The 23592-nt window shown below is 26.9% G+C and overlaps 1 protein-coding gene across 2 annotated transcripts in view; it reads right to left on the bottom strand.

The window, feature by feature from the left end:
• Positions 1 to 23592, bottom strand: part of Pde9 (phosphodiesterase 9) — a 145052-nt gene that overhangs the window by 38837 nt on the left and 82623 nt on the right. Inside the window, exons 4-5 of one of the 2 annotated variants that reach the window (XM_065509965.1) lie at positions 17663 to 19488; positions 7011 to 7037 (exon numbers count right to left, since the gene is read on the bottom strand). In XM_065509965.1, the coding sequence (XP_065366037.1) occupies positions 7011 to 7037; positions 17663 to 19295 (1660 nt within the window). In that variant the 5' untranslated portion in view covers positions 19296 to 19488. The remainder of the gene's footprint in view (positions 1 to 7010; positions 7038 to 17662; positions 19489 to 23592) is intronic. The other variant, XM_065509966.1, reaches the window with a different exon arrangement.

Genomic DNA, 23592 nt, shown 5'->3' with positions numbered 1-23592 from the left:
TGTAACGTATGAGTGTGTGGAATTATTTTATGTTCAAATACTATGCATACGATTTGTAGTAAGTCCTATAAATGTTAACAAATTTGTTTATTTAAGCTATTTGCTTTTTAGTAGCATTTATTTTTTTTCTCCTATTTTTCCAAAGAAACCAACAATTTCCGGTTAATGGAATGATCTGAAAGTAAGTCACGTCCAAGTTCAACAATATTTGAATTATCACAAAATATTTCGAATGATATTGGAAAAAAAATTAATTGAATTTTTTCTCACCAAATAAATATGTTTCTGAAACTTTTAGTTATTAAAATAGTTCACCTTATTTTATTTTCAACGAAAAAAATTTCCGAAAAATAAAAAAAATCTAAGTCAATTTTTTTTAATAATTTTAAAGCCTATTTAAAAAAAAAATAATCTCTTGTCATTATCAAGCGTAAATTTTACACCATATATTTAATATTTTTGAAAAATATTACTTTTTTTAAACTAATTTGAAGCTGCTTATTAAAATGTATGTGTTACATTTGTAACAAAACAAATAATATAATGAATGAATTTGTTAATTTCATATTTTAACCTTTGTTGGTTAAAATAATATGTATGTGATTAAAATAAGAACAAACCCTACTTAAAGAAAATAAATATGGAGAAAACACATAACAATGTTTTGTTCCTTAATATAAAGGTGTAAATGTATGTGGTTTTGTTTTTAGAACACATAAATAACAGTTATAAATGCATTATTTTACTCCCTATACAATAACATGATTAAAAGTAAAAGAGAAAGAGAGACCAACATGAAAAAAAATATAAATGATGAGCATGATTATAAAGACAATAATTAGTATTCATGATGGTAATGATGATGTTGAGGCCAACAAAAACTTAAGAGCGTAAATTAATTAATTAATGGATTGTAATTAATTATGAAGCTTTACTGTTGTCTTTATTTATTTATTTTGTTGTTTTCTAAGAACATTTATAACAACAACTACTACAAAAACGAGTACATACTTTGTTTAAGGGTTATAACAATGACTACTCACACTTACTATTACACAAAAACTAGCTATACTTACTTTGTTTTTGTTGATTGGTTTACTAGACTCATGCTCTACTCTCTTTCTCTCTCTTTATTTTTATGATGGCTTGTATGTAAGTACTCATGCTTTTTTACTGTTATTTTTTTTCTTTCTCTAGCTGTTTTTGTATTTGTGTATTAATTTATGCTTGTTAGAGGAGTTTAACGGTTTTTATTTTATGTTTTTATGAGGGTGTGAGTTTGACAAAACTATTGTAATTAACTAATAAATTAATGTTTTAATATCCATTTAATTAAGTTGTTGTTTTCATTCAAATATGCTTAATAAAAGCCCCTGGAAAGTATTGTATAAAAACAATATTCATTTAATATTATATCCACAGCGTGGAGTACAAAAAACTTAATAAAACAAATTATGTATAATTAAAATTGAAAACAAAAAATAAATAAATAAATATAACCAGTTTTTTTTGCTATTATCTGTTTAAATAGGTACAGTAATGAAACGGAAAATAATTATATTTAACCTTTTCTATACCCTCCAGGATAACAAGAACCTGGCCACAAATTAAGACATTAAATAAAAAAATGTATTCTTACAATTAATCAATATAGCTAAGGGCTATATCGAGTCCCTATTTTATGAATTATTTGCTTTTATTTTCTGAACATAAACAAACGCCTACATAAAAATAAATCTACAGAATTACGTGGAAAAATAATAAAAACAACTGTGTTTTGTATGCCTAACAACATTATCCAAAGGGATATTTTTAAATGCTTCTGTTTAAATTTAAAGCGTTTATAATAATTATAATATAAATATTTAATTAAATCACTATTAATATTATTTTAGTATAAAAAACAGTTGTTTCAAATTGAGGAAAAAATTCTTAAGTTACAAAAAAATATTCAAAATTATTAGCAAATAATAAATTCATTTTATATTGTATAAAATATATCTTAATATTTATAAATTTTCTGTTTAAAAACTGCATTCGAATTACATTTGTTTGTCATTGAAATACCTACGTATACTTTATATTTAATTATTTCCAATTAAATATTAAGTATACGCTTTAAATGTATAGTAATTAATAATAACACCTAAAAGTATGCTAAAATTTTTAGCCCATATATAAATACAAACGTATACGTAATATTTATTTATTTTCATAATAATAACAAGTAGACGTTAGAAATACGATGTAGAAAAACCAAACAAATTATGAAAACTATAATTTTAATCAATACTACGGGTATTTAAACTTTAATAAAAACAATTTAAAGAAACTCACATCAACTTAAAGCATTTAAAAATCATTTTAATACAAACATTTAATTATATTAGTTATTAAATTAAAACTTTTTTAGTACTCAATTTTTATTCAATATTATTTTAAAAAATGTTTGTTGTCGTAGACTAGAAAACAAGTTAAAATTTTTATTACTACACAAAAGAAAAAAGGATAAATAATGAGCCTTTGTGTTGTTGATGTTAAACACGAAAAGGAATGTTTAAGAAAAACTTAAGATGTTGTTTGCTGCTGGTAAACATACTTTTTAATATAAACCTTGTTATCTCACGTACTTTTTAAAACAAACTCTGAATGAACCAGGCAGACAGACGTAACTACAAACAAACAAAAATGTTTTAAGATTTGGTTTCGTTTACTTATTTATTTATTTTGTGTTCAGCAGCAGCAACAAAAAAAAACAGAAAAAAGTCTAGAAATAAAAGAAAAATACTTGACATCCTTAAACGTTCGCATAGTATAAAATAGAAAAAAATAAAAGACTATAGAAAATGACTTGTTAACACAGACCTACTTACATAGACTAATATACAAATATACATACATACTACAGCCTACATTTAAACAGCGCAAAGTATTCATAGTGGTGGTGTGGTTTGAAAAATATGAAAAGTTGAAATACAATAAACTGATTGTATAAATTTCATAACAATAAGACATGACATAATTTCATTTACATACATTCAAACGTACTAACATGCATACACACACATAATCTCACACACACATACTTACACATACACAGGAGTTTATAGACAGCCTCTGTAGACGTGTTAATGTTGTTATTATTACATGCCTTTCAATATATTTGTGTATGAGAATGTGTGTATTTAATTTATAATCATATTTAACCTTAATATTGTTTTACTAAAATATATATACGAATTTATGTATAATAATACATTTGCTTAAAATCTAAAAATATATAAAATTCAGCCTTATGTTAACAAAAGACTAACTACAGTTTAAACAAATAAATAATATTTTTGTATTTTTTTTTCAGAAAATTTTCAACAAATCAAGAAATTGTTTAAATAGTGTAAAATACTCCGAAGTGATTACATACGAAGTTGCGGGTAAGTACCATACATTTTTTGATTTAAAAACTATATGTTAACTGCAAGGAATATGTTAGTGCATGTGAAACCTTGCTGAGTTTTCTTGCTCCAAATCAATGGTCGGCATAGAGTTATGCACTTTCTTTTTCTTTTATAATAATTTACAAAATTCTAAAAAAATTTAAATAAGCCCTTTAACACATTAACCTTTATTATTTCTACATACACACAAAAGCCTATGAAAAATCCCACATTATTGTTAATATTTTCAATTGACAGCCAGTGATAGAGACAGAGCAGAGGGAAGAGCACATAGCTGCATCATTACCATCTTTCTATTTTTTTCTTTCCAAAATTTATTCAATTTGATATGCTAATTATATATTTTAAGGTTTAAATTTAATTTGTCTAAAATAAGAAGAAAAAAACACATAATAATAATTGAATGACATTGGGTTTATATATACGATTGTTTGTCGTTATTATAGGTTAGAAAAGTTCAATTTAACAAATTTTATGATAAATATAAATGCAATTTAATGGGCAAAGGAAACATGATTTATTTGGCAGCTAGCGAAACAAGAACATTTGTTTTAAAGAACATGTTGCCAATCAAAAATAACAACATGTTGCAGTTCAAGGTTTTATGAATTCTCTTCAAATTAAAAATTATTCTTTTTAAAAAAAAGTACTTTTTTAAAAAAAGTACCTTTTTAAAAAAAGTACCTTTTTAAAAAAAATATCTTTTTAAAAAAAAGTACCTTTTTAAAAAAAAGTACCTTTTAAAAAAAGTACCTTTTTAAAAAAAGTACCTTTTTAAAAAAAGTACCTTTTTAAAAAAAAGTACCTTTTAAAAAAAGTACCTTTTTAAAAAAAGTACCTTTTTAAAAAAAGTACCTTTTTAAAAAAAGTACCTTTTTAAAAAAAGTACCTTTTTAAAAAAAAGTACCTTTTTCAAAAAAGTACCTTTTTAAAAAAAGTACCTTTTTAAAAAAAGTACCTTTTTAAAAAAAGTACCTTTTTAAAAAAAGTACATTTTTAAAAAAAGTACCTTTTTAAAAAAAGTACCTTTTAAAAAAAGTACCTTTTTGAAAAAGTACCTTTTAAAAAAAAGTACCTTTTAAAAAAAGTACCTTTTAAAAAAAGTACCTTTTTAAAAAAGTAACTTTTTAAAACAAAGTACCTTTTTAAAAAAAAGTACCTTTTTAAAAAAAAGTACCTTTTTAAAAAAAAATACCTTTTTAAAAAAAGCACCTTTTTGAAAAAAAGTACCTTTTTAAAAAAAAGTACCTTTTTAAAAAAAAGTACCTTTTTAAAAAAAGTACCTTTTTAAAAAAAGTACCTTTTAAAAAAAGTACCTTTTTAAAAAAGTACCTGTATAAAAAAAGTACCTTTTAAAAAAAGTACCTGTATAAAAAAAGTACCTTTTAAAATATTACCTTTTTAAAAAAAAGAACCTTTTTAAAAAAAGTACCTTTTTAAAAAAAGTTCCTTTTTAAAAAAGTACCTTTCAAAAAAAGTACCTTTTTAAAATAAGTACATTTTAAAAAGGAAACATATTACAACTATTTAGGCTGGAAACTTAAAATTTATTAAAAAAAATATAAAATTTTTTCGAAAAGGCAAAGATGTTCACAAGGTTGATCACTGGATTCCAAAAAAAGAACAATAGTTCAGTCATGTTTAATACATGAAACTAATATAGTAGCGAAAAAACAGCTTCAACAATAGTTTAATAATCTATAAATTACTGTACAAATCTATAAATTACTCTGACCATTACTCTATTTACCCTCCAAAATATGCTTGCTACCTCATTAGTTTTCCGAGTCTCGAATCAATTAATTAAAAACAGTTACATATTTGTACAAGTTAAAACACAACAATTAATTACTTTCCACACATTTATAGCCTTTAGTTAGTCAGTGATTTTTAGTTAACTATGTGCGTTTGCAGATAAACTAAAATCTAAATTGCCGCAATGTTTATTTAAATTTTTAATTAAAACGTCATTATAATTGCAACCACAAAACCTGACAGACAGTATTTAGGGGAAAATGTATTGTATAAAATAAGATTGCTAAACAAAATGGGTTTAATAAATTTAAAGTAAATTGAAATCTACATTATTAAAAGTTAATGAAAGGATAAACCCGGATAACGCCCAAAAAACAGTGGGTGTGTAACAAATTTAAGTATGAAAGCTAATTTAAGAGGCTTATAAAATCTTTTATAATGAAAACACAACAATAGTTTATAGGATTTTAAAAAGCAAAACCCTACTCAATTGTCAATAAACTTAATTGGTTGTATGGTGGTGGTTGTGTAGTAAAGTGTATTAATTTAGACAAACCATTCATTTACTTAAAACCTAATAAATGTCAAGCATTTTTTTAAGGGGGAAACCAAATAATTAAGTTTCTGTTTGATAGAATTTTTTGTAAACAAATTAAAATTTAGAGCCTTATGTAACTAAATGTAGAAATACCTAATAGATGTGTAATAGAGATGCTGAGTTATTCTTCATAAAGCATATAAAAGTGCTGAGCATATACGACCTTTTTTAAAAATTAATGTTGATATTTGTCCAAATGTATGATAATTTATTTATATAATTTGAGCTCAGTAACAAATTGAACAAATCTACATTTCCAATCGGGTAATTATTTTCTTCACAAATGAACAAATGAACAAATTAAAAACCAAATGCCTTAAGTGTTAAAATTGACTGTTGACATATGTATGTTTATCTTTTTGTTCGTCTTTTTCATTTCATTTTAATGCGAAAAACTCATTTGTTTTAAAAGAAATTAAATATTTTATAGAGGCTTGTTGAAAAACGATTTTCACCATCGAAAGCTGTTGCCTTTAAATATTTAATGTTAAACAAAGATCAAACTTGTGGTTTTAATATATGAAACATTTTAAATTTTTTTCTAATTTTAATGAAATCGTTCTGCTTTGTTTAAAATAAAAAGAATTTAAACAATTTTATGTGAAAAAACACACTCAATAAGAAAGTTTCACACACAAACTCTCAAACACTCATCATATAAATGGTGGAATTTAAACGTTGATATTTCTGAAAGGAATCTGTAGAAATACAAAACATAAATGAATATTTAATTTTTAATTACGTTTTTTCACTTAGCAACTGTTACTAATGAGCGCAAGAGAGTAAATTTAAAAATAATTGTGTAAAAAACCACAGGAAAAAATGAAAATGTCTTATTAAAGGAAGACGACATATGTGTTGGTTATACATATAGAAAATAAAGAGGGAGAGAGACAGAGTGATAGAGTACGTATGTGTGTTTTAAATTCCAACTGTAAATAAACATAAAAATGCTAATTTCAACATTAGCATTGAAAGTTTAGATTTCATCGTTAGAAATAAGAAAAGAAAACCAGCAAACAAAAACTTAGAAGAAAAGAAAACAAAAATACTTAAAACAAGTTCTTATAATTTATGACTTTTTATTAAAAGGAAATTCTTTTTCATTCTACTCTACATATACATATAAATAAATAAATGTATGTGTGTATTTATTTATTATTTTCATTTGTAGTTGTTGTTTGTTTTATGAGAAAACTTACTATTGATTTCCTTGTGCGTTAACTTACCTGAAACAAAAAAGTATTTAAAAGAAAAAAATATTGAAAAAAAAATAAACAGAATTTTTATTAAATCAGTGAAGTTTTGCTACAGGATTAAGAGAAGAACGAACACACAATACTACTAAACAGCATAACTAACACTGAGTTAACAAACATGCATTGTATCGGGCACATATTGGAGGAATCATAAGGAGGAATACACACAACACTTACTAATAATACTAATTCTAAGAAAAAGAAAAATAAGACATTTTTAGATACAAATGTATTAGTTAACACATACATAATTTATATATTCAAAATTCAAAGAAATAGAAAATTACTCTATTTGAGAAAAAAAAATAAAAAACACACCAACAGGAAATAGAAAGTATTTAAAACTTTGAATGCATTGAGGCAAAGATATGATTTTTTTAAACGAAAGTTTAATTTTATTCTGGGTTAAAACAAAACCTAAGCCAACTTTTTGTTATAACATGAAATGTTTAGAATGATACAACAACAATTAAAACTACAACAAATTTTTTTATAAATTACAACAACAATTAAGGCTGGAAACTGAAAATTGATTAATTACAAAATATTAAAATTTTTCGAGCTACTCTCAAATTTTGCTTCATAACTTTGTTTCTACTAAACAAATTTTGCTGAATTTTAATACCAAACTAACTACACTAATTGTAAACAGTCTGGGTAAATTTTCTTGAGATCGGTTAAGTATTCTAAGCTTGAGTGTGATTTAAACAAACAGACATTTACACGGGTCGATTGTACAATATGTTATGGTTGCAGTTTAACTTAAACCATGTAAAACTACAACAGCAACTAAAACTGCAACAACTTTTGTGTTTACTATACACATTATACTCAAATAAATACACATTACAACGATAATTTAGACTAAAAACTGAAAATACATGAAAATTTCGATTCTTTTAAGGTAATCTTATATTTTGCATCATATCTTTGTTTCTACTAAACAGATTTTGCTGATTTTTAATACCAAACTAACTACACTAATTATAAAACATCTGGGTAAATCTCCTTGAGATCGGTTAAGTATTCTAAGCTTGAGTGTGATTTACACAAACAGATATTTTCACATGTTATGGTTGCAGTTTAACATAAACCGTGTAATAATACAACAACTAAAACTACAACAATATATTTGCCTAAAACACATTAATTCGTAATAATTAAGGCTGGAAACTGAAAATTGATTTAGTAAAAAATATTAAAATTTTTCGAGGTACTCTCAAATTTTGCTTCATAACTTTGTTTCTGCTACACATATTTAGCTGTTTTTCAATACCAAAATTACTACACTAATTGTAAACAATCTCGGTAAGTCTCCTTGAGATCGGTTAAGTATTCTTAACGTGAGTGTGATTTACACAAACTGAAAAAAAACTGAAAAGATTGTCTTATATTTTCCTTCATAACTTTTCTTCCACTGAACAGATTTTACTGGTTTTGAATACCAAATTGTTTGAAATAGTTATTAGTATTCTATAAATCTCAATGCGATCAGTTTAGTATTTTAAACGTGAGCTTGATTTACACAGACAGATATATACACACGTTTAAGGTAATTTATTGTTACAGTTCAACTTCGAAAAAGATTTCAGATTTTACATAATAATTTTTTTTGTAGAAAGAAGGTTTGAAGACCTTTCGGTTTAGTATTTTTAACTTGAGCTTGCTTTACACAGACAGGAAATCTACTAAGGTTTTACAAAAATTGTGCATTTTTAAACTAATCCTTTTATGTACCATAAATCTGTAATTTCTGCAAGTTTTCTTTATGTAAAATTAACTTTAACTTAAATACCCTTGAAATATTTAACTTTGACATTGTGCGTAAATTTTCCTAACTAGCTTAGCTACCTTATTACAACAGTATGTCTTAAAGTTTTGCTGTTTTCATTACAAAAACTCATACTCATACATATAAAACTACATAGTTTACCTAGCAGGAAAAAAAAACTTTTTACATTAAAACTTCCCCTTGCCATACTTATTTATATACGATACTCAAATACAGAAAACTTACAAATTCTGGGAATCTTTACATAAAAACCAATGATAAAAATGGTGGCTTCCATTAACTGAAACCTCTCAATAAATCAATAGTAACAACAATTAAAGCGAGATTTTGATGGAAAATTTAATAAATTAGAGGGAAACAAAAACCCACATAAATGATGCTTTTCTAACAAGGCTAAAAAAAGAAAGCAAGAAAGATAAGTATGTGCTTTAAAATAAAAATGTATGCATGTGCAAAAAAACAAGAAAAGAAAATTTCCATTAAATTTTGCTAAAAATTTCATTACAATGTGTACATGTCAATAAATGACACCTCATTTACTTTTTCAAAATAAAACACACTCTGGCACACATATCACATTTACTCTAAGGAGTGTGCAAACAAAAAAAAAGCATAAATTTTCTATGGTTGTTAAAGAAAAAGAAAAAAAACCTTCACCTTTATAGTGACAAAATCTAACTGACTGGCATATTAATATTGTCAATAACAGCTGATTCCAAAATAAAAAAACACACACACTAGATCGAGTATACTTATAAAAACACAAGTGTTGGAATATTCTTCTATATATAAAATATAAAAGTTATAGCAACCCAGCAAACAATAAAGTGTACAAGTTTTAGCAAAATATTTAACACTTACGCTGGCTTACTGTTTTAAATACAAACATTCATATGTATATTTGCTTGTGTGTGCTTTTATAACAAACTATTTTTATACAGTGCATACTTTTAGGCACTCTATAAACACTGCAGGAGTATTTTTTGTTTTTTCTGTTACAGTTCTCTCCCTTTTTTTGTTGTTGAGGCTAAGAAAGCTGTAACAACCTCATTACAAATTCAAAACCATCATTGCTGTTTTGAAGTGTGGTGTGTTGCGACATGTTGTATTGTGTTACAGTGTGTTATATTTTATTTTATAAGTATGTATTGCCATAGAATACATTTACACTTGAATGATATTTTAGTTTGTCATATACTGCATACATACATACATATGTATATAAATAACAAAAATAGCATGTCTGTATAAATATTCGAATACGTATAATACATTCTTATAGCTAAGAAAATATTGTATAATATAATAAATGAATGTATAAATGTAAGTACCAAAATATATAGCAAGTAGGTATGTATGTATGTATGTTTTTAGCAACATACTTACTTAATAAAGTCGTTACTATGGTAGTAAAACTTTTCTTTCTGCTTACTCCCTACTTGTGTTATTTTAATGACACAAACTCTTACACAAAAATAAATTACAAGACATGAATTTATTTATAGGGAAAATAAATTTATGTTACTTAGAAATACACAGCTTCAAGTGGAATGAAAACTAATGGCAAATGACTAGATTAATATTATTGTTATGTAGTTAATTGAAAAAATATGATAAAAGGAAAAATTGTATAAATAAAATAAAATAAAAAAAACATTTTACCCAAAAAAAGTTACATCTTCATTTATTGGTAGGTTATTTTTTTATACTACTGCACAACCTGATTATTTTTAATGATTGAGCTTCATTTTTCTAATTAAATTTTTTTGTAAATGTTAAACAATATGTGACAAATTTTCTTAAGTATTAAAACAAATCATTACAAAAAAAAACTAAGCCGATTAAGTTATGTCCATCTATGTGTTAGTGTAAAACAGGCTCATGTTTAAAATTCTTAAGAAAAATTAATTAGACTCTCATAATATATTTATCATTGTCCTAGGCTGTTTGGTATTGAAAATCATTACAATCAGTTAAGAAGAAAAAAAGTTACGAAATTAAATACAAGACCATCTTAAAAAAATTTGATATTTTTAGGAAAATAAACATTTCAACATTGATATTATTGTTGTTGTATTTTTTACACAATTGAATGAACAGTTTAAGCTTAATTCAGAATTCATTCCATAAAACTATTAAACAAACAAATTCAAAGGCTTTTATTTTAAATAGAATTATTCAGTTTTTACTTAATTCATAATGGAATTATTTGAATCTTTGAATGGTTAAATTTTAGTTAATTCAAAGTTAATCCAAATTCAATGATAATATTCTCCATTTGATTTGTTTTTGTTTTGCTTTCAATAATTTACAAAATGATTTGAAAAAAAATTATTCAATAAGCAATTAATTCTATGAGAATGAGTTCTGCAAAAAATGTATTCAATATTTTTGAAGAACTAGAGAACTTATGTATTAATTCGTAAGGAATGTTTTGATGGAAAGGTGAAGACATAATATTTTCGATTAATTTAATTCTAGAACTCAGAAATTTGACTTTTTTGGAAAATTGTTACCTTCAGAACTAGTTCTATACTCCGGAATCAATTCTTTAATCCATGACTTTTGTTCGAAATTTCCACCTTCGTAACTAATTCTTCTTAGGAGCCATTTGACTCTGAGATCAATGATTTCTGTTATCTCAGAACTAGTTTCAGAGAAGCTTTATGGAGCTAAACCACGGAATGTTGTACGGATCCTGGAACCAGTCCATTGATCAATGATTTTTGTTGTAAATGTTCACTCTTCTAGAACTAGTTCTAGAGAAACTTTACAGATCCAAACACCTTCTTACGAATAGTACTAGAACTTGTTATTTTTTCTTTCTATGTATAGAATACAGCAATACGTTTTATAGTTCAGATATGCATTATTTGTTCATCTACAATTGAAGTCAAATATCTTTAAATTTATGAAAAATTTTATTGAACTTTTATGGATGTGTGAAAAAGATTTGATAACAAACCAAAATGTAGGCATTTTATGATCGAAATAAAAACTAAACTATATAATCTTAATAAAAATCTATCTATTTTAATGATTTTCTTATAAACAGTGGGAACAAACTTTGAGTTTACAAAGAAGTTTTTTATTTGAAAAAAAAATTAAATATATTTTTACGGTAAATTAATTGTTAATTAAGAAAAAACTAATTTTGTAAAAAAAGTTTAAAATTTTTTGAAATATTTCTATTGGAAATTTTTTGAAAAAAAAAATAAAATAAATATTTTCCACAATACAATAATATGATGAAAAATAAAAATTTGTTTGAAAAAATATTTAAAATTTTTTTAATAAAAATATTTTGAAATTTATTTTAACCGAATTTTTTTTTTTTTAACAATAATAATTAATAATTATTTTCTAGTATATAATAATATCGTAAAAAAAATAAAATTAATAAAAAATATTTTTTTATTGAAAATTTTTTATTTTTTTTTTTAAAAATTTTAATTTTTACTGTAAAAAAAAATAATTAGTATTATATTTGTTTTAAAAAAGTTTCAAAATTTTTAAATATTTTTTATGAACATTTTTTTTATTTAAAAAAAAATTTTAATTTTTTACTGTATTATTGTATCGTAAAAAATAATTAGTTTTATATTTGTTTTCAAAAAAATTTTAAATACTTTTTTTCAAATATTTTTTTATTTTTTTTTAAAAAAAAATTTTAATTTTGTTACTGTATTGTTAAAAATAATTAGTATTATATTTGTTTTCAGAAAATTTCAAAATATTTAAATACTTGTTTTCAAATAAAAAAAAAAATTCTTTTAAATGTTGAATATTTTTTTTGCGATTTTTTTAAATTTGAAAAATTACACTTTTCTTTACCATATACTTTTAAAGCAAGCAATGATTCTTAAAATTAGTTTTAAATTCGGAGTAATAATTCCAGAATACTTACAGGGTCCCACTGTAAATCTTCATTTGAACTAGTTATTGCTTATGGTCACACATGTATTCTATTCTCGATGTAACAAATGTACATGTTGGGTTTTTCATTCAAACATGATGGAAAGTTGTTACGCACATTTGAACACAAACATACACACACATGTATGTTATCATATCTAATGTATGGGTACGTGAATATAAAACTACAACTACACATCCATTCAAACACATACTTTCACAACCAAGACAATTTATCCGTTTATTTACACACTTGTGACAAAAAATAAATGACAAGACAAGTATGGTTATATATTATATATTTTTTTCCACACTTCAATGACAGATAATGTGCTCTCGTACATACATGTACAGACGGAGGGACGGACGGACGAACTACAATTGCGGTAATAACATTTATACCAACAATCATCAGTTACAACTAAAAATGAAATGATTTAATATGTTACGAGTTTTAAAAACAATCATGAAAGTAATCTTTGTAAAGGCTTCCCTATCTTGCTACACATTTTCTACCAACAAAATATTATGTATCTATGCCAAATATTTATATTCTAGTCAGTGTATTTCAAGGATGGGTTAGGAAGCAGCATATTTTAGCAAAATTGTATATAAATTCCATTAGCTATTACAAATATTTTCTACTTCATATACAAACGTTTAACTGTAAATTCTTTTAAAAGGGGTTGATTAAAATGAAATTTTCATTTTAACCCTTATAAATTATGAATACATATATAAATGAAATGAGGGAATAAAACACATTTATGTTTGTATTAAGTAGATAAATAGAAACGTGTAAAGATCTATTAGATTAACAAGCAGAGATTTAAGCTCATTAAGTTAAATAATAACAGCTTTTTAAATAACTTACACAAAGTAAACATGAATAAGTATGTGGTATTTATTAGGAATATACACTAACTAACAAAAATTTACATATAAAGTAATAAATATAAATAAAATTAAACTTAAAAAATCTAATTTTTGTTACAAATTAAGTTTCAAATTATATAAAAACCTAAAAAATTTAATCGTTCGAAAACATTTGCTTGGTAGTGTCTTACAGAAAAAGGATTAATGAAATAATTTGAACAAAATAATGGTTGTTTTTAGAAAGATACTTTTGTTTCTTACTGTAGAGGCCAATTACTGCTTAGGCATGGCTTTATGAGCCAAATAGATTAACTTTAATTTATGAATTTTTAAAAATTTAATTTCAAAAGAAATTACTTTGAATAATTTATAAAACTCAAATTTTCTTTCTATATTTTCTGTCGTTTTCAGTTTTAGGGAGTTAATCTATTTGCCTACTAATTATAAACCCAAATTATAAACCTTAAAATTTTGTACTATATTTTCACTACATTTTGTTTTACAGACTTAATATATTTGTTAATTGAGCCTTTCATTTGCTTGTTTTGTTCCTTATTTCTCTACTGATCAGTTAATTAAGTCAACAAGATTTTATTAGTCTAATAAAATTGTAAAAGATAATAAAAATAATTTGTTTTTTTTATCTGTCGTTTTAGCTAAAAGCTATTGAAATTCTTTTCATTGCCATAATAATGAGGCTTAGGCTTAATAAGCCTTATATTTGTTGTTGGCAGTAAAACTAACATAATTAATGTTACAAAATAAATAAACGTTTAGTTGAAAGAAATTTAAATATATAAATAAGTAATAATTTAGTGGAAACAAGTATATAAAACAAGCTATTAAACTAACTAATAAAACTGTTATGAAAATAACAGGACCTTGATTAATTGTATTATTTAACTTTAATTTAATTTGTTGTGATTAAATCTCACACATTACATTCAATCGTATATCTTTGTACAGTTATATTTATGCTTTAATTGTAGGTCTTCATAGAGTCTACCTTTAGCTTCAGTTTTACTACAGTCCAATTCTACATATTTATACAGTCCATTTTTAGCTTCAATCATAGGTCGTCATACGGTCATCTTACAATAGCATCAATTGTAGGTCTTTATACCGTCCAATTTTAGCTTCAGTCTTACTTTTTCTACAGTCCAATTTAAGCATCCATCTTCATTTTTTTACAGTCAATTTTTAGCTTCAATCATAGGTCGTTATTCATTCATATATCTTTATACAATCCAATTTTAGCTTTAATCGTAAGCATCACTTTCGTTTCAATATTACGCCTTTATTCCTTGCATTCATCAATAAAATTTATACAGTCCAATTTAAGGTTCAATTGTCGTTTTTAATACTGCCCAGTTATAGCTTTAATAGAGCATCTTTATATATATTTATATGGAAATTTAGCTACAATGCTAAATCTTTATACAGTCCAATTTTAACTTCAGTCATAGGTCATGATACAGTCCATTTTGGGCTTCAATCATATTTCTTTGTTTAATTAAATTTTCGTTTCAAATGCAGGCCATTGTTCACTTCAGTCGTATGGATCATTTTCGTTTCCATCGTACAGCTTTTTACTGTCCATTTCTTGCATTAATCGTACATCTTTATACAGTACAATTCAGTCTTCCATTGTAGTTTTTTATACAGTTAACTTTTAGCTTCAATTGCAGGGTTTACACCTTCAAATTTTTGCTTCAATCTTACTACCTTGTGCATTCAAATTTTATCTTAAATCGTAGAGGAGTATACCGTAAAATTTTAGCTTCAATCGTACATCTTTTTTACATCCTATTCAAAATGTCCAATTTTAACTTCAATAGTACTTCTTTGTACTGTGCAATTTTAGTTTCAATTTATATCATTATTAGCTAATCGTACGGAACACTTTCGTTTCATTGGTATATCTTTATACAGTCCATTTCTTGCATTAATCGTACATTATTATACAATCCAATTTAGCTTCAGTCTTAAATCTTTATACAGTCCACTTTTAGCATCAATCATATATCTTTATACAGTCCATTTTTAGCTTCCATGATGTACCTTTATACAGCATATTTCTTGCATTAATCCTAATTCTTTATACAGTCCACTAAAAACTTCAATAGTATGTCTTTATACAGCCAAATTTTAACGTTATCCTTTAGCTACAATCATATTAATACGTATTAATTCCAATCGTAGACCAATATTAACTTTAGTCATTTATACAGTACAATATTAGCTTTAATTGTAGCGATTTATACAAGTTCTTACTATGAGTTTATACAGTCCAATTTTAGCTTCAATCGTACATCTTTATAAAGCTAAATTTCTGGAAATATTTCCGAAATCTCTTTAGTTTAAATTCTTAAGCTTTTACTGTCGACTTTTGTATTATTATTACTGGCTATAAAAGTACATAGTTGTAAATAGTATTACAAAAATTATGCGCCAGTTATAAAAATGAAAAAAATAATTACCAAGTCAAATAATCCTATGTAAGTTGTAAAATAAACAATGTAATAGGAAAACAACTATATTTGGTATAACGAAATGCGGTACACTATGCAAAAGATAGTAAATACTATTCATTAAACCGATTAAAACAAAAACAAATACAATTTTAATTTACAAACGTCTTCATTTTATACAAAATCGTTTTTCTGTAACTCTGTTATTTAAGCAACAACTTGGAATCAAATAAAAGTTATTAAAATGTCTCTTAATAGAATAATTTTGCTAATTTTCCAAACAGATGTAGTCAAGTAGTTAAGCAATACTTAAATTACATAAAAAGTCATTGAAATGTCTCGTGATAGAAATAGTTTTATTGCAGCATTCATGTATACAAATTTAACAATTGAATATTACAGAATGTTACAAATGAAATGACAAACATTAATGCAACAAAATGTAGAGCCACATATGAATCCATTGTTGTAAATTTTTTTCAAAAACGGATTCTACAATGACGTCGACATTGTGTATTTTTTTATGGCCAAAGAGCTAATAAATACTAAAAGCACTAAAAATGGCAATAATAATTCTATAGAAATCCATCACTAGTAAAACATGCTAAATATATTTGCATTAGGAGGGCTCAACTAAAAATAAAGTTTTTTTTTTATTTAGTTCAAAAAAGCACAGACAAATTTAGGCATGATTGGACATGTTGGATCACAAAATATAACAAATAACTGGAAAGAGACTATTTTTTGCTTCGATCTTAAACTCTAATAAATATTTGAGTTAAAAACACTGAACATATATTTGTTCCTAACAAAGCAGGACATCCTAATACAGCTAAACACCTACACATTGATAAAAATACACATATACAAACGTGCATAGAAAATTATGCAATACAGAGCAAGAAAAAAATACGTCAAATTTGTTGCTATGTATATAACAGTTATAAAAATTTAAAACCATAAAATATTGACAGTCATTAAATGAAACACGAAATACGAATAATTGACACAGACATTTTAGGAGAAAAAAAGAAAAACTTTATAGAAAAAATTCAAGCAAATTAAAGAATAAAAATATACCATTTAACATTGAGTTATACAACAAAAGTATGACACGCCCACGTTAAGAGGGGCGTATAGATTTATTTGCACAAAATGGCAGAAAATCCCCTTTTTAAAGGGGGTTTGAAACAGATTAAATAAAAATATTATATTTTACACTGATTTCTAAGGAAAATGAAGTCAGGACCATTTAAAAAAAGCGGCCAACTCCTTTTAAAAAGGGATCTACAATATTGGCTGCCTTAAACCTATTTTAAAAATCTTAAACACTTAAACAACTAAACAAAATTTTAAATAAAAAAACATCCAAATTTATATATTTTTACAACATCTAATAAAAATTGTTCTTAAAAGTTAAAAAAAAAATTTCAAAATTTTTCACTAACTAAACTACAATACTTTACACAAATGTTTAAAACAAAATACAATAACTTTTTTTTACAATTCTAAATAACAAAGTTCTCAAAAATACTACTTACATAGCCAATTCATACGCTCGGTGTATTCGACTTTACGCTTAAGATCCTTGACCAGGGCTCGAAAGTCTTCATCGTTGAAATGACACTGTATAATGGTGTTATTTAATTGAACAATACTGTACTCGTTGTTGCCATTGGTCTGTGTTGCCCCACCTCCTACACCAATACCGCCTCCAACACCACCGCCACCACCACCAACAGCTGCACTATTTGTAGTCGTTGTGACAGAACCATTACCGCCACCCCCTGGCGTATTTGCACTTAAATTGCGCAAATCTGTGCTGCCATACAGAGCAGCATTACTGTTGCCCAGACCGGCATCCACATTGCCGCATGATTTACTTAGAATTAAAGTCTGACGATTGGCTATAGAATTGGCGGCTAATAAATGCTCACCGGCGGCTCCACAACTGCCGCGGTGCAAGGGAAATTTTGTGCAATTATTGTTTTTCAAAGTAATCTGCAGTTGATTACTTAAGGGTTGGCCCGGATGGGAGGGTGTGCAATCGCTGGCGCGTCTACGTTTTAGACTCTCATCCCCCGGTATGGGCTGGAGAAATGCAGTACTACTGCGCTGCTGTTGCGGCTGACTAGAAGTTGTAATATTTGCATTGTATATATGATTACCTTTGGTAAGTCTATCCGAGCTTTCGCTGCCTGTAACACCAATAACGCCCACAACACCGCCAACGCCACCACCACCGCCACCCTCGTCTTCGTTATCTAGTTGTAATAGCCGCTCAACACTGCTGCTGGTAGTCTTACTGCTCATTATGATCAAATGATTGCGTGGTAGCTTGGAGGTACCACTGCCTACTGCCCCAGCACTGCTGCGCCTACTACGTCTGCGGCGTATTACGGTGACCTTGTTGCGGCGGTCCTCATACAATTGTATTAACAAATCTTCGAGTAGAAAAGTGGTGGCCGAGTTTGTCACCGAAGTAGATGATTTGCGACGCACTGTGCCGGTCACCGAATCGTCTTCAAATGAGCTCTCCGTTTGCGGCAGACAACAATAGCTGCTGGCTATGGAGCTGGCTGGTGTGAGACTGCGTACCGAGGATGTGCCGCCTGCGGATCGTAATTTCAAATTTTCACTTTTGGCCAATTCGCGTTCGGGATCAACAATCGAGTGCTTGAGTAAAATTTCCTGTAACAGACGTTTCTGTTTGGCCGGACTGTAGGGATTCACCAGTTTAAAGTCACCATAGAGTTTGGCAAGAAAACGGACCCGTGAGGCAATATAACCGATCTTGCGCAAAAGACGCACATCGGAATTAATGTGACTGCGTGGAGCCGAGCTGGCGGTGGTACGTTTCTGACGTCTCAAACAAGGCGCTCCCACTGCAGGCCCTGCCGCCGCTGAGGAGGAAGATGTAGAAGTTGTGCTAGTGGTAGAGGGTCTGGAACGTATCTCGTAGTCGGTGTCACTGCTAGATTCGGAGGGACAACTGAAGCCGTCCTCTTCGTCGTCTTCTAAGGTGGCAGCGCGGGCATGTATAGGTGGGTTATCTAGGGGTAATGATGCTGCTGTTGTGCTTGCTACTAATCCTGTGTCCGTGGCTATTTCGGCGACGTTCGTCGTTGTTGGTGGTGGCTGAGGGCTGCTACGGCAGCTACTGTCCTTGTACATTTATATTTATAAGCAACGGGGGGATGGGCGTGTCAAAAGGACAGCGTTTTGCTTAACACTCGCGTCAACAGCACCAGCAACAACAACAACAAAACCTAATGTTTCTGTTGTTGTATGATTTTAATTTATTTGCAAATTAAATTTCCGTTATAAATTGTCATTTAATGCGCTAGTAAATCTGCCGTGCATAAGCCTAAAATGAAAAACAAATTTATATTAAATCAAATTAAAAATTGTATTGAAAAAGAGAAAAAAAACACTTTTATTTAATAATAATAAAACAACACAGTGATGAGTGATACTAATATGATAGAAAAACTAATAATTTAATTTAGTTGCCGATTTTTTTTTAGCTTTTTAAAAAAAATTTATATAAAATTTCCTCGTTTCCTGTGTAATTATTTATTTATGCCAGCCAGAAAACGTTAAATGTTCGTCATACCAAAAACCCCGTACACATGACTAAATAAATGCGTTATTAAATGTACAATAAAGCAAAAAAATAAAAAAAAAATATCATTTTATTTTATTTATACAATTCAATACGTAATAAGCGATGATTGAGTATTTTAATTGGATACAAAAATAAAACTTTATTTCGAATTTCACGTCACAATATAATATTTAGTGATGCAGAGAGAGAGTGAAAGGGAGTCAGTAAAATGACTCAATGTTTGTTTGTGAGTTGGTCCCCGGCAATTTAGTGCTAATTGATTTATTAGCTAAACACACAAACCTGGCCGCAACGACAAAACGACACAACCACAGGGAATTTATTTTCAATTATTTCATGTTTTTTTTTTGTTTTTGCTAAATAATTAAAAGGCAAATATTTTCATTGGACAAATTGCCAAAGCAAATTAATGAAATATTTCTTTTTGTGTAATAAAACGATATCAAAAGAAAAATTCCATTTCATTACATTACAGAAAAAAAACTTCTTTCAATAGATTGTGTTTATAATTTTTGTTATGTTGGAGTAGGGAAAGATGAGAGTTTTACTTTATGAACAAAGAACTTAAACATACAAAACAAAGAACTTAAACATACAAATTCTTTGAAACTTTAATAATGAAAATTGTATTTAAAAGACAGAGAAATTCTGTATTACACAAATTATAAATTTAAAAAGACTTTAAATAGTAGAACCTTTATAAAATGGACTTTTAGTAAAGAGACCTTATATAAGACCAATTAAAGCAAAACCTAGTTATAAATGCTTTCTATAATATGAAAGCTAAAATTTTAGCTTGTAATTTGTGTTTGTTTGTTATATCCAGGTTTCACTGTATTTCTATGTTACCTTATTCCTTTAATAATTCAAAGGCACATGAAAAATAAATATTTGTGTTATTTACTATGAAACAATGCTGTAATAATACAAAACAAAAAGTAACCACAAAAGCTGTTAGGTATGAGTACTGCACTCTAGCATTTCAAATACATAGCGTCAGCTAAATTGTAAATGTCCTAACTAATACTTTCATTCATTTTGCAAAAATAAAAACTATAACAACAAGCCTGCTTGTTTTCATTAAATTCATATACATATTACATCAACAATCTAAGCAAGAAGAGCAATAATAAGTATGGTTTTCTCTAAAATATATTTCGAGTCACATTTTGGTTTATAACTTGTTTTCATTAAATTCATATACATATTACATCAACAATCTAAGCAAGAAGAGCAATAATAAATATGGTTTTCTCTAAAATATATTTCGAGTCACATTTTGGTTTATAACTTTTTTCCTACTAAAACGTTTTCATTCATTTTCAATACAGAACAACCTAGAAGTATCATACACATGTTGCACAAATCTCATTGATTTGGTTTATGTACTTGGGCCATGAGCCTGATTTACACACACATAGAAAAGGATATTTCAAGATTGCCTAAGAATTTCATAAGAATCAAAATGCAATGTGAAATTAAAATTTTCTCAGTCATTACGATTGATAAAAAAGTGATTTCACATTTTGTTTTATACATTTTTTTCTACTAAAATGATTTAGCTAATTTTCAATACCAAACTGGTGTGGCCTGTGATTTACACAGAGAAATATTGTATGATCGTTTAAGAATTTCATAACTCTCTTTAGATGACTGAAGTTAAAATTTTCTTAATCATTACGATTGCAGCTGTAGGATTTACAAATGAAAAATTGATTTCATATTTTGCTTTGTAACTTTTTTTCTACTTAATTAATTTCGCTAAATTTCCATAGCAAACTAGAACTGTAATAAAAATTCTAGATAAATCTCAATGATTTTGACTAAGTATTTAGGACATTAGCTCGATTTACACAAACAGGCACATCATCTAAGAATTTCATAATTAAAATGTTAGTTAAGTCCTTTTAGGTTTCAGCTAACTGTATTAAAGTTAGTTTAAATAAATACAATCATATTTGAAAGCCCTACAAATACATATATTTATGAACATATAGAATGTAACTATAAGCCTCTCAACTTTCCACAATAATAAATACAAGCAGATTAACTCTGTTTTTTTTTTGCATTTCACGCAACAGGTAAACACAAAACAATTTCTCTGTGTATATGTTTGAAACTGCATCTGTGCTCACATCAATTGTCATTGCTAGTTGTCAATGTTGAAATCAATACATTTGCAAAAAAACACACACGTAAGGGAGATCAAAAAAATATATAAAATTGAAAATACAATTCCATAGATAGATGGACCACAGCAGCAGCACATCACACATCATCAACGTTGTTGACGTCGTCATACACAACGCCCTCACCATTGTCATCCTCGTTGTGTTGCACATCATCACATGTCCTCCTGTGTGCACAAATATTGTACAGTGTATCGCCTTTTAATGTTTCAACATTGGCTACAGTTACACATTTCATAAATTTATACTGATACATACTCCAACAAATGCTCATTCGTAGGAGTACACTCAAACAAAATTTTGTAAGCTTTGTCAATTTTAATGATTCTGGTGGGAAATGAAAGTAGACTAGTAGTTGAACAGATAAAAAAGTTTCTAGAGTCTTGAGAATTGGCAACTTTACAAAATTATCGAAAGAACTTCTCATATTTTATAAATGTTGATTAATTCTTGGAGATTTAAAGTCAGTTTTAAGAATTTTGTTGGTCAATGAAAAGTAGACTCCTAGATAAATAAAAAGCCCAAAGGATTTGTCAAAGTTGTTCTAAATTAATAGTTTATGTTTTTATTTTTTGTTCCAGTAAAGAATTTCTCCGAGTGCAGAAATTCATTTCAGTAAAACCAAATTGTTTTTACCACAATCCATGTATTTTTTTTTTTTTTTTTGAAATATGACAATACATATGTATGTAAGAGTACAATACATAAATACTTTTATTGTTAATGGCAGTCAAAGTGTGTGAATGTTTGTATTTGTGTACTCCTCTCTCTGTGCATCTGTGTGTGGAATACAATTCGTTAGTTATTTATGTTAAAAATGCAGAAAAAAATATCCTTTTACTAAAATTGAAAAATAATATTAAATTAAAGGCAGCAAAAATAAAATAGGAATATTTTTTTTTTCACAAGCAACTCAATTTGAGTTATACAACGAATATTAATGCAGACATGAAAGCTGTAGACTGGCAGCAAATTAAAAATAATGATTTCTTTTTAAAGATTTTTCATTTAAAAACCAATAATTCAATTGTTTACTCTAAGACAACCTTGTTCTTAATTAGAAAATTAAAACATTTTAGCAAAATCGGATAACACAAAAAATTATTAAAAATATAAAATACATGAGATTTTGAAAATTCAAAAATGTAAAATATGGTCATCCTACCATACAAACACATAATACCCTCCCCACTGTGGTAGTGTAATGTATAAAAATGATATTCCTTGTGCAAAATACATATGTGTGCTATACCTTTACCGAATCAAAATATTCCTATTGCAAAATACATATGTGTGGAAAACCACACAAGGGTGTAATGAACATCACTTGTTAAATATCTCAACAGAAAATATTTTTGAATAAATTGATGCATTTTCTTTTTTGTGTGGTTTCCCACACAAGAGTTAGATGAGGGTTAAGACAAGTTTACTACCAAGTTTACTTATTTACAACATTACCGAATCAAAGAACTATATGTATATCATTTTCCTCAATAAAACCCACAACCTTCTTCTCTGCTTAATTCACTTTATGATAAAAAAAAATCAAAATACATCATGACTTGAGATATTATCTCAACAAAAATGTAATTTACTTTTAATTACATTTATAAGTATGGTATAAGTACTCTTATGAATATGTGTACCACACTTA

The sequence above is a fragment of the Calliphora vicina genome, chromosome 4, assembly GCF_958450345.1.
Source record: "Calliphora vicina chromosome 4, idCalVici1.1, whole genome shotgun sequence".
NCBI classification, from domain to species: Eukaryota; Metazoa; Arthropoda; class Insecta; order Diptera; family Calliphoridae; genus Calliphora; species Calliphora vicina.
The sequence above is the reverse complement of the archived record's forward strand: the minus strand, read 5'-3'. Positions and strand labels throughout refer to the sequence as shown.